The sequence below is a fragment of the Gekko japonicus genome, unplaced genomic scaffold, assembly GCF_001447785.1.
Source record: "Gekko japonicus isolate JY-2015 unplaced genomic scaffold, Gekko_japonicus_V1.1 scaffold1710, whole genome shotgun sequence".
In the NCBI taxonomy this organism is placed as follows: Eukaryota; Metazoa; Chordata; class Lepidosauria; order Squamata; family Gekkonidae; genus Gekko; species Gekko japonicus.
This window is the reverse complement of record NW_015164239.1, coordinates 90,550-106,532: the sequence shown is the minus strand read 5'-3', so window position 1 is coordinate 106,532 and position 15,983 is coordinate 90,550. Positions and strand designations below refer to the sequence as shown.

Here is a 15,983-nt window from a genome sequence, read left to right as displayed (position 1 = left end):
AAAGAGAGGGAGAAGGAGAACCAAGGAGTTAGACAGACAGGGCAGTGGGCAGCAAGCAGAAAGAGGCTCACTGCACCTGTGCCAGCCCGCCCGCCCAGCCTCCATGTTGCTGCTGAATGAGAAGGAGAGCCGAGGCGGGCCGTTCTCTACACCTTGTGTGGTGGTGAGGTGAGCTAGTGGTGCCACTTGCTTCTCAACTCTCGACGAGTAAGAGGAGTAGAGCTCGCCTCCGCCACTGCAAGAGGCGTAGAGAATTGCCTAACCCGGTGCCTCACTGCTCCTTGCCAGCTCTTCCTGTTGCAGCAGGAAGAGCCGGTGAGGCCACGGCAGGCAGGATAAGGAGCACAGAGCACCAGGGATGGGTGGGTGGGTGGGGTCTTGCCTCTTCCCTAGAGATGTGGGGCTCATCTGCAGGGGGCACCTTCCCCAAATATCCCCCATGGCTATAGGCCTGCTACTATAGGCCTGCTACATCCCATGATCCTGATATCACATTCATCATGACAATTTATAAATATCACAAGTAAAAACAAATACAAAATAAGTTTGCCAATACTTGTAGTCAAGTCTTCCTGAGCTAGGGCATGTGCAGAGGATGAGAAGAGGAACAGACACAACAGGGATAAACAGAGATTTGGTTCCAAGAGCATTAGGCACCAGTCTCAAAACAACACATATAGTTGATAAAAGGGACCTTAATTTTTCAATGTGCCACAACTAGTGATTATTATTTATTACATTTATATCCCCACTTCCTTTCATCATGGAACCCACGGTGGTATATAGAGGATTCCTATGAGGTCATCCATCTAGGCCCTAACCAAATCCATATCCAGACCTGCTTAGCTTCAGCAATGTTTCCAGGAGATGTGCTTTCCAACCAAACTCTGGGACCAATTCATTGCTGTTAACCGAGAATCAAAATTGAATGGCTCACAAGACAATATCTGCAGTCTTATATAGGACTGCTTCCTCATGGAGATGGTTCTTCATGTAGCTATCCTACACAGCATCCAAACATACGTTTCCCCCTCAATATCCTTGCCTTAGACCTCCCTAGCAGCCATTCCCCTTCTACCCCTGGAGAGCCTTTTCAAGCTTAAAAAAATCAGTAATGGATACAGTGCTATAGCATCATAACATTATAACCATGTACTGCAATAACATACTAATTCCTAGATTTCATTTTTTAAACTACATCTCTGGCCCAGTGATACTCTTTCACATACCACCTGTGACTCTCCTGAGCACCATTCCCCAATGTGCCCCCCTGCCATGTTCCAGGAAAGTGGGAAAGGCCATTTGCATAGCAGAGCTTCCCTGAGGTGTAGGCCTTATGCCAGGAAAAAACGTAAAGGGCTCATCCTCTTCAACAATCCCTCACCCTTAGCCACAGCCTTTGCACTTGCATCCCAGCCCATGGGTGGCTGTTGGGAACACAGCAGGCTGGCTGAAGAGAGTAAAACTACCATCACATGACAGCCACCAGGGAAAAGAGCAAGTTGGCATGGTGAGGTGGTAGAGATTTTACTCCCTCCACAACCAATTTGTTCCCCTCTAGGCTCCTTGGCTATCCAATTCTGTCACCTGAACAACTGCTGAGGAGAGAGTGGGAAGGCAGAGATGGAAGCCCTTCTCACTCCCAATACACAATGGCTGGCTAAAGTTCAGCCATGGTAGAGAGAGACAACCATATGTGCTCACAGGAAAACTGGGGCTATAATATCGAAATGGGATGAACCAGACAACAACATCATAAGGACACTCCTGAACACAGCACTGCAGAAAGGCAATCAAGGAAACCTCTGTGTGAAAATAGCCTCATTTAGCTTCCAGTGGACACCCATATGCAACACCACAGCTACTGACTGCAAGAGCTAGTATTTTGGTAGCCACCTGAATGACTCCCAATACAGAGAGGAAATCTTGTTCCCTGAAGGGACATGCAGCCTTTCAGCACAATACTAAGAACACTTTGCTGGGGGTAAGCTCCACTAAATAGTCTTTCGTAGAATTCTGAGTAGACTTGCTCAGGATTGCACTGTCTGTCTTCTGGAACACAGGTTTTGTATCATTGCATAACTACTGGCATATTCCCATATGTCTGCTGTCAGGGGTCATTTCCTGCAGGAGCGCACAGGAGCGGAGCTCCGACAGTAAAGAGCCCATGGGATGGGCACATGCATCAAGCCCCTCCCCCTGCTCCCAGCAGCCCTCAATCAGAGCAAGAAGCAGTCAGGTAAGTTGCAGAGCTCCCCCCTCCAGCCCCCCGGCCCAAAACAGTCCAGTGGCACCTTTAAGACCAAGTTTTATTCAGGTACAAGCTCTCCCTCCTCTGTGAGGGCAGATCTGCACGCCCCCTCCCCAATAGCTAGCAATCCAAAACAGTCCAGTGGAGCGGTGGGTGTTGCCTTCTGACACACGTCCGGTGATGTCACGGGGTGTGACATATGCAAATAAGTTATGCTGATGAGCTGCTGCACCTCTTTTTCTACGAAATGACCCCCGTCTGCTGTAGAGAACTGAAGACAGAATCAGGTAAGAGTAAAGTGTTTCTTTGGTATGCAAACTCAGTTTTCAGTGCAATGTGAAGGGAGTTCAGTGGTTCAATTTCCATTCACACAAAAAGGTACTTTGTAGGCTCATTATTTCTACCTGAATTGTTCATGAAGCACTTATCCCCTCCTGTTATTATCATTTTTCAACTTTCGCCTGTTTAAAGCCAAATTTAATGCTTCCAAAATTGCATCCTTATTATTCAGCACATTGTAACAATTCAATTCTACCAGTCTGTCAAATTCACGGGGCTCAAATGTGAAATTTAGTGTTCGGTATGGTGAATCTTTTCCTTCAACTGCAAAATCACCAAACTCTACCTCCTCTTCTGATTCACGTTCTTTTCCTGTAGCCATGGGGGGGGGGGAGAAAAAAGAATATTTGGTGAGCACCTTGGCTTTAAACATGATAACAAGTTAATCCCAAATTACTCCTCAAAATTACAAAAAAGTCTGTACGATTCCACAAAATAAGATATTGTTTAGAAGAGAGAGAGAACGAAAGACTGAGTGCTCTAACTTGCCTTATGGCAAAAATAAAGACCTGTATGTTTCACAATATGTAAACATGAATGTCTTTAAGACATCCCTTTAGCTAAATTTAAATAGTGAAATATTAAATTAAATCTGAAGCATGACAGAACTGGTTGGTAGGGTAGAACTTGGTTCATAAAGAAGCTAGCAATTTTCTATTTAGACTTGCCAGTTCTGCTCCTTAAAATAGGCTGTTTTGAGGGCACCCAATTAATCTTCTCATCCAAATAGAAAACTTCTGCTTTTTATACAACAGCTTAATGATACCACCAAAACTTGATAAGAGTTCAAAACACTCAGCAAATCCAACATTCTGCCTGGGAAGTAAGCAGGACATTTAACCACTCATCATTACCTGGTGCTTTGTATTTGTAGAATGTGTCATTAACTAGAGGGAAGTGAAGGACTATGGGGGCCCTTGCATTCTCAGCATCGATAAACATGTAACACTCTTTAGGATGCTCCTCATCTTCTTTGTTCAAGATAATTTTTGGAAATGGTATCTCCCGTTCTTTGCAGTATTTCTGTGTCAGTTGTAGGACCTGTAGTCAGAATAGGAGGGGGGGAAAGGGTAAGTACCTATATTTATCTACAACCCATTATTCTTGCTTCAATTAAACCCCAGGAAGAGAAGGGAGAAGCGCTTGGATATAAAAAACAAAAAAATGTTTGAATTCAACCTATTAATATGAGGTTTCTGTTGGTTCCTTTTTTCCTCTGAGTGTAAACCGACTATCGGAGTGGCTCTACCCATTACCCCAGTTCATTCATTATTCAATTCTATTTACTGTCCTGGAGCTAAATTCTTGGGCATCTAACTGTTCAGGACTTGGTTCACTAAAAGTAGGAGCCACTACAGGTGTCAGCTAACTAATATAAGGTCCACATTAGATCCCTTCCAGTCCGGCTTTCGTCCAGGCCATGGCATAGAGAGTCGCTCTCACGGACAATCTCTGAAGACATCTAGATCGAGATGGGATAGCACTGCTGCTGTTGTTGGACCTGATGGCAGTGTTCGACACAGTCGACCATCAATTACTGGTCCACTGCCTTGCTGACACTGGACTCCAGGGGCTTGCCTTACAATGGCTTGCCTCCTTCCTCCAGGGCCGGGCACAAAGTGTGGCGCTTGGGGAAGAATTATCCCAAAGGTACCCGCTGACTTGTGGAGTGCCTCAAGGGGTGGTTCTATCCCTGATGTTATTTAACATATATATGCACCCCCTTGCCCAGATTGCTCAGAGCTACGGACTGAGTTGTCACCAGTACACAGATAATATCCAGCTGTATCTGTTGTGGGTAGTCAGTCAGACTCTGGGCTGGAAGATTTGGACCTGGCATTACAAGCTGTGGCTGAGTCAACTGAAACTGAATCCGATGAAGACAGAGGTTCTGTGCCTGAGTCGTAGTGGCCCGAGGTTAGGGATCTCCTGACTTTCGATGGGGCGCCTTTGGTGCTAGTGCCAGAGTTTAGGAGTTTGGGAGTGCTCTTGGATGCCTCCTTAACGATGGAGGCCCAGGTAGCAGCCACTGCCAAGTCAGCCTTTTACCATCTTCAACTGATTAGGCAGTTGGTTCCCTTCCTTGAACGCAGCAACTTGGCAATGGTGATCCACACAATGGTCACCTCAAGATTAGACTACTGTAATGCTCTCTACATGGGGCTGCCCTTGTCCCAAGTAGGGAAGCTGCAGCTGGTGCAGAATGCGGCAGCCAGGCTGTTGTTGGGTCTCTCTCCATGAGAACACATACAGCCTGTGCTGAAGGTATTACACTGGCTGCCTATAGGATACCGAATTCGCTTCAAAGTGCTGCTGCTTACCTATAAATTCCTATATGGTCAGGGGCCAGCATACCTGACGGACCGCCTTTCCCCACACATTCCCCAGAGAGCACTGTGTTCAGGGACACAAAACCTTCTAGTATTCCCTGGCCCTAAAGAGGCCAGACTGGCCACTACCAGGGCTAAAGCCTTTTCTGTGGCAGCGCCATGCTAGTGGAACGAGCTCCATGAGGACACCAGGGCCGTGCAGAGTTTACTTCAATTCCATAGCGCCTGCAAGACAGAGCTGTTTTGCCAGGCATTCAATTACACTTAACATCTGGATAACTTGGAGCCTCCTTGGGATTGTTTGTATCACCTAAGTCCAGGGGATCATTTGGAACCAGAGTGCACTGGAGCACCGCTCCGGCAGCCCAGGAGCAGGCACAAGCCCTGCCCCCAGTTCCCCGCCCCACCCCCCAGCTCCTCCTCTCTAGAGTCGCACCGCAGCAGCAGAGCGATCTTCCCATTATATTCTATGGCCGCATAGAATATAATGGGAAGATCGTGCTGCAGCGTGACTCCAGAGAGAAGGGGTTGGCAGGCTGGCTGGGGAAGCAAAAGTGGGGAGGCATCTTCAAAAGCCTTCCCTTCCCTTCCCCAGCCGTCCTGCCAAAGGGGGGAGCCAGCTCCTGCAGCAACAGAGCGAAATTGGTGGAAAGCGCCCCTCTTTCTGTTAGCAGAAATTTTCTGCAGGATCTATCCCACTATTTTAATTATAGTATAATCACTACTGCTATGTAAATATCCATTGCTCAGAGTATTATTTTAAGTATTTAAGTATTGTAAACTGCCTTGGGAACATATTTGGGCAGGGATATAAATATACAAAATAAGTAGTTTTTACTAATTTGATAATCTTGATTCACAAACCTCAGCTGCATTCACACTGCAGGTCAAACAAAAAAGACAATTTCATCAATAGAAAATTTATGCGCATATTTTGGAATGATACGTCTCTTGCGACATTCCTTCATTGTGGCATACGTTAGTCAATATCACAGAACTCATTTTAGAAACATAAATTAGCATTTTCCTCATGATATAATCTACTGACAGGACAATAGACAGGTAATCTCTGAAAGGTTTCATCATTTTTCTGTTTTTCCCCAAACAAGCTAAACAAACAAACCAAAAAGGAGAGGATGTAGTTCCTATTATTTGCTCTTCTCCTGTTGAGTCAGGAGTTTGCTTTACTGTTTCCATTCAAACCCTCTTTCATATAAAAACTAGAAGAAATGTAACTAACGTTTGTTTGGATCCCACCCACTTATTTTGCCTCATTGTTAAGGCTCATCATCATCAACATTTATTACAATTGAAAAATCAGCCAAAACAATTAAAAAAATATATCCTCAAACACAAAACCAAGCCATATAAAATGTATGATTAATCTTTACTTCATCCAATCAAAAAATGTAAAGGTTTATCTCCAGACAAACCCAATCAAAACTTGGAAAAGGAGCTCATGCTTTCTCCATGGGAACATGTTTCCAAGATTGCAGGGCAACTGCCAAGCATACCTCACTGCATGTCCTTGATGGTCAAATGTGATGATGAATCAATAGAATAATCAGGAGGACATTTTCAGTAACTGGTCCCAATGGAACATAGAAATTTCAAGTGTTTGTGATAAAACATCTGCCTTATACGTGATCAGAATAATACATTTTTAGGCTAAAAACACTTTTTAGAAAGTTTGTTTAATTTAATTACTGGTTTTATATAGCTATAATGGCACAAACCCCATGCAAATATATAAAATGAAATATGTATGCCCTATTTACTTTAAAAGAAAATTGTTGGGATTTCTTCACATGTGCCATACATATACAAGTTACAGTTATGTACAGTAATGAAAAATGGATTGCATATAACTTTTTAGGGTGATAGTTTTATATTCAGGGTCATCTTCCTTTTGGATATATAGTACGGAAAGACAGGGTATAAATATTTTAATTAATAAATAAAGCTATTCTCGCTCCAGGCAGGAGCTGGGTGAACATTAGAGTTGATCAGCATGGCACCACAGGAGTCATGTGTATCTGACTCCCCATGTCACTGAGGCTGGTCAGAGGGAACAAGACGACGACAGAGATGACGAAGAAGATGAAGATGATGAAGAAGACAAAGATGACGAAGAGTTGGATTTATATCCTGCCCTTCACTCAGAGTCACAGCTCCCCCTAGGGTACAAGTGGACTAAACTACTCTTTCAGCTACATTTACAGTAACTAGACTCTTAGCAGGCCGTTGCCTCTCAAAGAAGTAGGTAGTTCCATGCTCCTCCTACATTCAGATTGGGACATCACACCTTCCTCCATCTGACTGTGGGGAGGAAACTGAAGGGAAAAGTAGAAAGGGTCAAAACCATTGGGGAAGCTTGGAAACTGTTTAAAACTACAATTCTAGAAGCTCAAATAAAATATATTCCGCAGGTTAGGAAAGGCACAAACAGGTATAAGAAAAAGCCTACATGGTTAACAAACAAAGTAATGGAAGCTGTAAAAGGTAAAAAGGATTCCTTTAAGCGGTGGAAAGCTAGTCACAGTGAGGCTGATAAAACAGAACACAGGCTATGGCAAATAAAATGCAAGTCTGTGGTCAGGCATGCAAAAAGGGAATATGAGGAGCATATAGCAAAAAATGTAAAGACCAACAATAAAACTTTCTTCAAATACATTAGAAACAGGAAACCAGCCAGGGAGGCAGTGGGGCCCTTGGATGACCAAGGGGTAAAAGGAGTACTGAAGGATGATAGGGAAATGGCTGAGAAGCTAAATGCATTTTTTGCCTCCGTCTTCACTGTGGAAGATGAGAGGTGCTTGCCCACTCCAGAGCCGCTGAGTTCGGGAGGGGTGTTGAAAGACCTGAGTCAGATTGAGGTGACGAGAGAGGAGGTCCTAAAACTGATAAACAACTTAAAAACTGATAAATCACCAGGCCCAGATGGCATACATCCAAGAGTTCTGAAAGAACTCAATTGTGAACTTGTGGATCTCCTGACAAAAATATGTAATCTCTCCTTAAAATCAGCCTCCATTCCTGAGGACTGGAAGGTAGCTAATGTCACTCCCATCTTTAAAAAGGGTTCCAGAGGAGATCCGGGAAATTACAGGCCTGTCAGTCTGACGTCGATACCGGGTAAATTGGTGGAAACCATTATTAAGGAAAGAATTAGTAGGCACATAGATGAACAAAACCTATTGAGGCAGACTCAACATGGGTTCTGTAAGGGAAGATCTTGTCTCACTAACCTGTTAATGTTCTTTGAGGGGGTGAACAAACATGTGGACAAGGGGGATCCAATAGATATTGTTTACCTTGACTTCCAGAAAGCTTTTGATAAAGTTCCTCATCAAAGGCTCCTAAGCAAGCTCAAAAATCATGGGATAAAAGGACAAGTCCTTTTATGGATCAAAAACTGGCTAATTAATAGAAAACAGAGAGTGAGTATAAATGGGCAGTTCTCCCAGTGGAGGGGTGTAAGCAGTGGGGTACCACAGGGATCAGTACTTGGTCCACTGCTTTTTAACTTGTTCATTAATGATTTGGAGTTGGGAGTAAGCAGTGAAGTGGCTAAATTTGCGGATGATACGAAGTTGTTCAGGGTGGTGAAAACCAGTGAGGATTGTGAGGCACTCCAAAGGGATCTGTCAAAGTTGGGCGAGTGGGCGTCAACATGGCAAATGGGGTTCAATGTGGCCAAGTGCAAGGTGATGCACATTGGAGCCAAAAATCCTAACTATAAATACACGTTGATGGGGTCTGAACTGGCAGAGACAGATCAAGAGAGAGATCTTGGAGTTGTAGTAGATAACTCACTGAAAATGTCGAGACAGTGTGTGACTGCAATAAAGAAGGCCAATGCTATGCTGGGGATTATTAGGAAGGGTATTGTAAACAGATCAGCCAATATCATAATGCCGCTATATAAATCAATGGTGCGACCTCATCTGGAATACTGTGTGCAATTCTGGTCACCACACCTTAAAAAGGATATTATAGCTTTGGAAAAAGTGCAGAAAAGAGCAACTCGAATGATAAAAGGGTTGGAACACTTTCCCTATGAGGAACGGTTAAGGCGCTTAGGGCTCTTTAGCTTGGAGAAACGACGACTGAGGGGTGACATGATTGAGGTTTATAAGATTATGCATGGGAAAGAGCAGGTAGAGAAAGAGGTACTTTTCTCCCTTTCTCACAATACAAGAACCCGTGGGCACTCCATGAAATTGCTGAGCGGTCGGGTTAGAACGGATAAAAGGAAGTACTTCTTCACCCAAAGAGTGATTAACACTTGGAATTCACTGCCACAGGAAGTGGTGGCAGCTACAAGCATGGACGGCTTCAAAAGGGAATTAGATAAGCATATGGAGCAGAGGTCCATCAGTGGCTATTAGCCACAAGGTATAGATAGGGACTCTGGGGCAAGTGATGCTCTGTCATCTTGGTGCTTGGGGGGGGGTCAACAGTGGGAGGTCTTCTAATGTCCTGGCCCCACTGGTGGACCTCCTGATGGCACTGGTATTTCTGGCCACTGTGGGATACAGAGTGTTGGACTGGATGGGCCTTTGGCCTGATCCAACATTGGCATCTCTTATGTTCTTATGTTATGTTCTTATGACTCTCTAAAGTGCACAAACACATGTGAGGCTTCTGTGCTGTGCCCTTCCACACAAACTCAGTACAGACAGGATTATAACATAAAGTATTATAATGTTGTCACAAGTAAACCCTGTACTACTCTGTCACTCACCTCAAAAGGCGCTTCCCAAGAGTAATTGAATGACAGAATGATATCAACATCTCGTTCTGGTTGAAGAACCAAGGGAAAGGCAGAATTGATGGAAAAACCACCATCCACCAGGTAGAGGTTCTCTTCCATTGGAGTCAGCTGATTAGGAAAAGCATCTAAATGGGTGCCTGGTAGAGGAATCACAACTAATGGTTAAAACTATTTTAACAAAGGTGAAACAAGAGCAATAATTAAGACTTTTGCTGAAATTGAAAATAGATTGAAATTGAATGCCTTGTAATAAGGGGGACAACTTGCTTGTACCTTGATAATGTCTAATCACAGAAATTTTCCTGCTATGGATTTCATACAGAGACTGAAAACCCAAATGTTGATCAGATTTCTTTAAATTACCTTTCCAGGCCACAAATTTATTAAGGTTGACGTAATCCCTGTGGAGGAACAAGCCCTGCATGAAATTGAAGGTTTCCCCAGCTGTAACTCGTGACTTGAAAAAATCCTGGAAGGTTTGCAGTAATGGTCCACCTGGTATAACCAGACGAGTCTTCAGCCTCATAGGATCTCGGAAATGGAATCGTTTACTATCATCTGTAATCACAAACCATTGGGGTAAAGGTAACTATTTGTTTATTCATCAAAATAGGCTGTGAGTTTTTCCACAACATGAAATCAGTCATTTCAGCTAGCAGGAGCACTGTTTACATTTTATGTCCCGCTGTTAACGACAATATTTGATATTTTACTTCTTGACAAACTTCCCCCCAAACGAAAAATATGAAATAATTCAGAACAAAGCTCAAATTGTAATACTCAAAGGTTTATGTATCTTGTCCAAAATGACACTATGACTGATAGCAAATACAGCCGTTTAGAACTTGAATTTCTGTAAAATGTTATGCTGCCACATGATCTGATACTTATAACTCTATGTCTGCAATACCCAGTATTAACTAGCAACAAGTCATTGTAGTATTGCCAATGACAACTGATAGGGGAAAAACTACGACAAAGTAAAATGTGTGCATTAGGGATTCAATCCAGCCTACAAAAAATGCAGTACTCACATGTAGAGAGATCTTTCAGGGCAGAAGGGAACTATGTTTTCTATGCTCCTTTCATGGTGCTTGCAATGTAACTGGCCATCAGGGGCAATGAGAAAGTTGTGCGCACACATCAATCAAGCCCCACTGCCTTTCCTCCATGTCACACCGACTTGGTTAAACACACGTTCAAGACAAAGCAACATGGCTAGACGGGGATACGAGAGGTGTGTTTAAAGCTGCAGTCACACACACTAAATAATCCACTTCCAATGAACTTTCCAACTGGATTTTGCCAGTTCACACAGTAAAATCCAGTTGGAAAGTGCAAAGAAAGTGGATTGAAAGTAGATTATTTAGTGTGTGTGACCACAGCCTAAATCTCACATTCTCTGTAACTGCCTGATATATTAAGTGCCTTCTATGTGCACAACAAAAGAAGGTCGAGAAGCAGGACCTGACAGAGATCCCTCTATGAAGGCACTATAGTGACAGTGGACTAGATCAAATTAGAATACCTATATCCCCCTATTTTATCCTTATAATAACCCAGTGAAGTATGTTAGGTTAGGAAACAGTGACTGGCCTCAAGGCAGTCAGTGAGCTCCCTAACTGGCCAGGGACTGGTCTCCAGTCTAAGAGACAACTCTGTCTAGTGCACCACACTCACTGTAACACAGGGCAACAATGTATACAGAAGGAAAAGAAATTACTTTGAATTAAGCTACCAAGAAAGAAGTCAAGATACCTGGGCTTGACTTTTAATTTTCACATGGGATTCCAGGCTGGCTTTATTTACAGTGGATTTACTTCCAATAAAGTATGCTCAGAATTACATTTTTTTTCAAAATTTTTGAAAACTAGGTTAATACCTCCTGGAATGGAAATCATTGTCCCAAAATTGCTTAAGGCTTAGCTAAGGGCTGGGGAGGAATGTTCATTTTGTACACAGATTCAACTATTCCATGCACATTTCTTCTATAACTGACTGTTCCATAAGTATTTTTTCAAACATTTATATTTTATTAATGATAAAGTTCACATATCTGATGATGAAGTCCACCCATTTAAAATCTAGCTTCTACCACAAAGGCTACACAATGCAAAATATTGTTGTACAACTTCCATACGTACCTATAACTTTGACAACATCACCCAGAGATTCTAGAAAGTTCAATCCTGAACCAACCACCTTCAGAAAGACATCATCCAAGCTTGCTGCAAAGGCACTGCCCCACATTCCTACAGAAATGGGGAAAGTTTTAATGCAGTCTCATGGGATTCTCAAACCAAACTCAGAAGCACACAATCTTGATAAAAGATATATCCTTATCTTGTTTTGGTTAATGACAAACCCCAGCTCCACCACATGCAGGAGGTATGAGTGGCTCTTTGCTGCAGACTTTTAATTTATATGCTTCCTTCTGTAGAATTTCAAAGCAAAATATTATTTCAAACCAGTTCACCTGAAATAATGGACATGCCATGCTTCAAGAACAAGTTGGTCCTCCCTCCTTAAACCTGTGGGCTGTGATTCTGCCAACATACCTCGGGTGTAATTGGCTGCTAAATGATTTAGAGGCAACATGACCCTAGTACAGATATATTAGGAGGAAATGAATACAATTACAATGTTTACAAAAGAATATGAGGAATATCACCATCCTGCTTGCTCAGGCATGGGAAAAGTCTGTGAGAACTTTTGGCATTGGCATACTCCTTCCTTTTAAAAGTAAAGTTCAAAACAAAACAAAAAAAATCCAGTTTCAAGGCAACACCTAGCATGCTATTTTGGGGGTTGGAGGGTTTTGTTTGTTTTTGCCATCACGTCACAGCTGACTTATGACAACCCCATGGAATTTTCAAGGCAAGAGACATTCAGGGTTGGTTTGCCATTGCCTGCCTCCACGTATTCCTTAGTGGTCTCCCATCCAAGTACTGATCAAAGCCAACCCTGCTTAGCTTCCAAGTTCTGACGAGATAAGGCCAGCCTGGGCTATTCAGGTCAGAGCTAGCATACTATACATAGCACTAAAGCTTCTGAGAAATACTCCTCATAGGAGCTTCACTCTCAAACAGGTTCATTTCTAATTTTCATCACAGATTATCACAGTGCATACCTACAACAAGCAGAAAGATACAGATGATGATGATTATTATTATTATTCCCATTTTACAGACTGCTGACAAGGAACCAAGACTTGCCCAATGCCATCCAAAGAAAGTGCACCTGATGTGAAATTTCAAACGGTTTTCCAAATCCATGGCCCACACAGTATTCAGAGGACTACACGCAATTTTCAGTGACTGGGGAAGAGATTGTTAAAATGCCTTGGTCACTCTTGCTTTCCCTTGGAAAATCTTTCCGACAGTTCTGGGAAGTAGGAGGAAGGCATACAGAAAGCCACTAGGCCAAAGATGTGTTAAGACACTGGTGGCTGGTATTCCTAGGAATGTGTCTTGAGAACAGCGTATCTCAAAATGATAGTGTTGAACAGGCCAAATGGCTTGCCATGACTCCCATAACCAGTCATATGGAAGACAAGAAAAGTCTACCCATGGTCACTGTCAATCTCATCTTCAGGGAAATCCCTTCTCAGCTCTGAATATAACAGTCAATGTATGGTTTGTTTGTTTTAGGTTTATAGCCTACTTTTAAACCAGACTGACCCCCCCAAGTAGCTTGTACAGCAAATCCATAACAAAACACAATTCATATAATAGCAACAAAGATGGTGTACCTCAATGGTTCATGCAGAACTGAGGAACAGGTGATAAAAGGACAAAATCTTTGCCCTCCTTCCAAATTCAAAGTGTTCAGTGTTCCTGCAGGCCCAGCTGTTGCAGCTGGTTTTTCTACTGCCCCAAGATTCTGACAGGAAGAGTTGAGGAGAGTCCTCCTCATTAGGCCAAGTCTGAAACTTTCCCCCAGTCTTTCTCCTTCCTGACAGCAACAAGAAGTTACAGAATATGGAGAAATAATGACTGAAGCCATCTCCCCAAGCCTCATGTAAACCGGGTAGCTGCAGCTACTGCTGGTGTTCTTTCTCCTCCCCACGCAAACTCAATGAGACAAAATCAAGCCACCCTATCATTCCAAGATAAAAATAATAAAATGTAATTTCCCACAATCTAATCATCTGCCCATGATTACATCAGTTCCTAGTTTCTTAGAAGAAGCTGGGCCCTGACTCACCCACAGGTCCCGTTTGCGGTCCTGCAAAGGCGGTGAGACCCAGTGAAGGTGATGACAGCCATGGATGACTATGTCTGGCAAAGAAGGTCAGGCCGCATGGGCAGCTGAGATGCTAGGCAGCTGCGATGGAGCGAAATTCAGGCCTGCCCCCTCCCAGGACGGCCTACGATGGAACATGAACTGGGCCATGGAAGGGAGTGGGGGAGAGGGCCACCTCCTCAGAGTCTTAGAGTGGCTTACAATCTCCTTCCCTTCCTCTCCCTGCAATGGGCACCCTGTGAGGTAGGTGGGGTTGAGAGAGCGCTGAGAGAACTGATCTTGAGAAAATAGCTCTGAGAGAACGAACTGTGACTGACCCAAGGTCACCCAGCTGGCTGCATGTGGAGGAGTGAGGAATCAAACCCGATTGTCCAGATTAGAGTCAGTTGCTCTTAACCACTACACCAAACGGGCTCTCAAGAGTTGGGACATTTATAGTCACAACTCATAATCCTCCTAGCCTGAAGTCAGACAACACTAGTGCCAGTGGCTGATACAAAGGTCCTCGGTTTACTCTTTTCCCTAACTCTGGCCAACTCATGGATGAAGCAGTCCACGTAGTTCTCCCACCACTACCCCAGGCTAGTGATCCTGGCCATGTGGGATCATTTGCCCACCCATCCCTTCCTGAATGTTAATGCCTTAGGGGAAGAATGCATGTGGTGTATGCAGATTGTTGTCACTAGGGGGGAGGGTACCATGGTGGGGAATGCATAGGCGCGGTTCCTGTTCAGGAGGTTTTTGCTTCATTTATCTGTCACATCCTGGGGCAGTATCCACATGGGGCTGGATCCATTTTAGGAAAACTGGCCTGTGTGCCCATTTTCCCTATGTATGGTGATCCCCTTAAAGGATCCTGGGGTGAGGGCTTTCAAGGGGCATTCCCAGCTTGGGGACTGCCACTGGTTACCCTGATGCTCAAGTGGCCGGGGACACCACTTAGTGGTGATTGTCCTTGTGGAATCTGCCATCCTATGGTTCTCCCCCACCCCAGCAGGTGGGCTTGGGTGGGCTGAGGTACATCAATTGGCAGGCAGGTCAGTCAGTGCCAGGATCTGGTTGTCCCATGCTATGCCAAGGCTTCTTACGGCTGTAAACAATAAAGTTGTGGCCATTTTTATTCCAAAGATTGTTGTTATAGGAGGGAACCTTCACCTTCGCTACCCTCTCCCCTCCCCTAGGTGCTGGGACTGCAAGAGGAAACCATCAAGATTACATGGAGGGCAGGATCCCTTCCTAATTTCAGTGAGCTACAACTGATGCATCAGAAGGGAAAAATCATAGAATATCCTTCATGGATGTATATAACTATGCCTAATACACAGTGACTGGTGCTACGGTTCATACCCAGAAGACAGCAGATCCGGGGTTCAGGATGTTTCTTAATCAGCCGTCCCATGAAGAACTCACTGTCAAAATCTTCCGTTCGGATAAAAGCACCATACTTGCGAAATCCGACTTCATATGGAGTGAACTCGCACCATTCTGAGAGGGGGGGAAACCACCATCACCAAATAAGACACTTCAGTAAACACACTCACTGCGCCTCCCTTCACTGTGAAAAGGCTGGCTTAGCTGTCACCCAAACATTCAGTATTAGTTAGGGAAAATGCACTATGGAGGAAACACTACACTGTGGAATTTAAAAAGAAGATGGCATACAAGGGAGTAAAATAAAATGGGGGGAGGGACACTCATGCAAAATGTTTCCTGGGTCAGCTAAACCTATTCTATACTCTCTACTACCAATGAGCCCACACACACACACATATACTATCATTGTTAGTTCCTTAATCAATAGCTCTCTGATCCATTTACTTCAATTTGGAGTTTTGTTTTCATGGGCAAGGGAAATTACCTCTGTTCTGTGTGAGCATTACCACAGCTCAAGAAATAATCATTTCTTACTTAGAGATCATTTAATCATTTAATAATCATTCTACTTACAGATTTTGATATATGAGAAATAAACCTGCCTTATTATACCTGCAAAGTCATCTCCACTAACATTGGGCCTCACATTAACAGCTGCATAGATGGG

General features: G+C 43.7%; 1 protein-coding gene across 1 annotated transcript in view; it reads right to left on the bottom strand.

The window, feature by feature from the left end:
* Positions 1 to 2,472: 2,472 nt before the first annotated feature.
* PLA2G4F (phospholipase A2 group IVF) overlaps positions 2,473 to 15,983 on the bottom strand; it is a 56,836-nt gene continuing 43,325 nt past the window's right edge. The window contains exons 15-21 of the mRNA XM_015408609.1: positions 15,929 to 15,983; positions 15,290 to 15,427; positions 11,842 to 11,949; positions 10,061 to 10,255; positions 9,668 to 9,834; positions 3,445 to 3,631; positions 2,473 to 2,902 (exon numbers count right to left, since the gene is read on the bottom strand). Coding sequence (XP_015264095.1) covers positions 2,676 to 2,902; positions 3,445 to 3,631; positions 9,668 to 9,834; positions 10,061 to 10,255; positions 11,842 to 11,949; positions 15,290 to 15,427; positions 15,929 to 15,983 — 1,077 coding nt within the window. The 3' untranslated portion in view covers positions 2,473 to 2,675. The remainder of the gene's footprint in view (positions 2,903 to 3,444; positions 3,632 to 9,667; positions 9,835 to 10,060; positions 10,256 to 11,841; positions 11,950 to 15,289; positions 15,428 to 15,928) is intronic.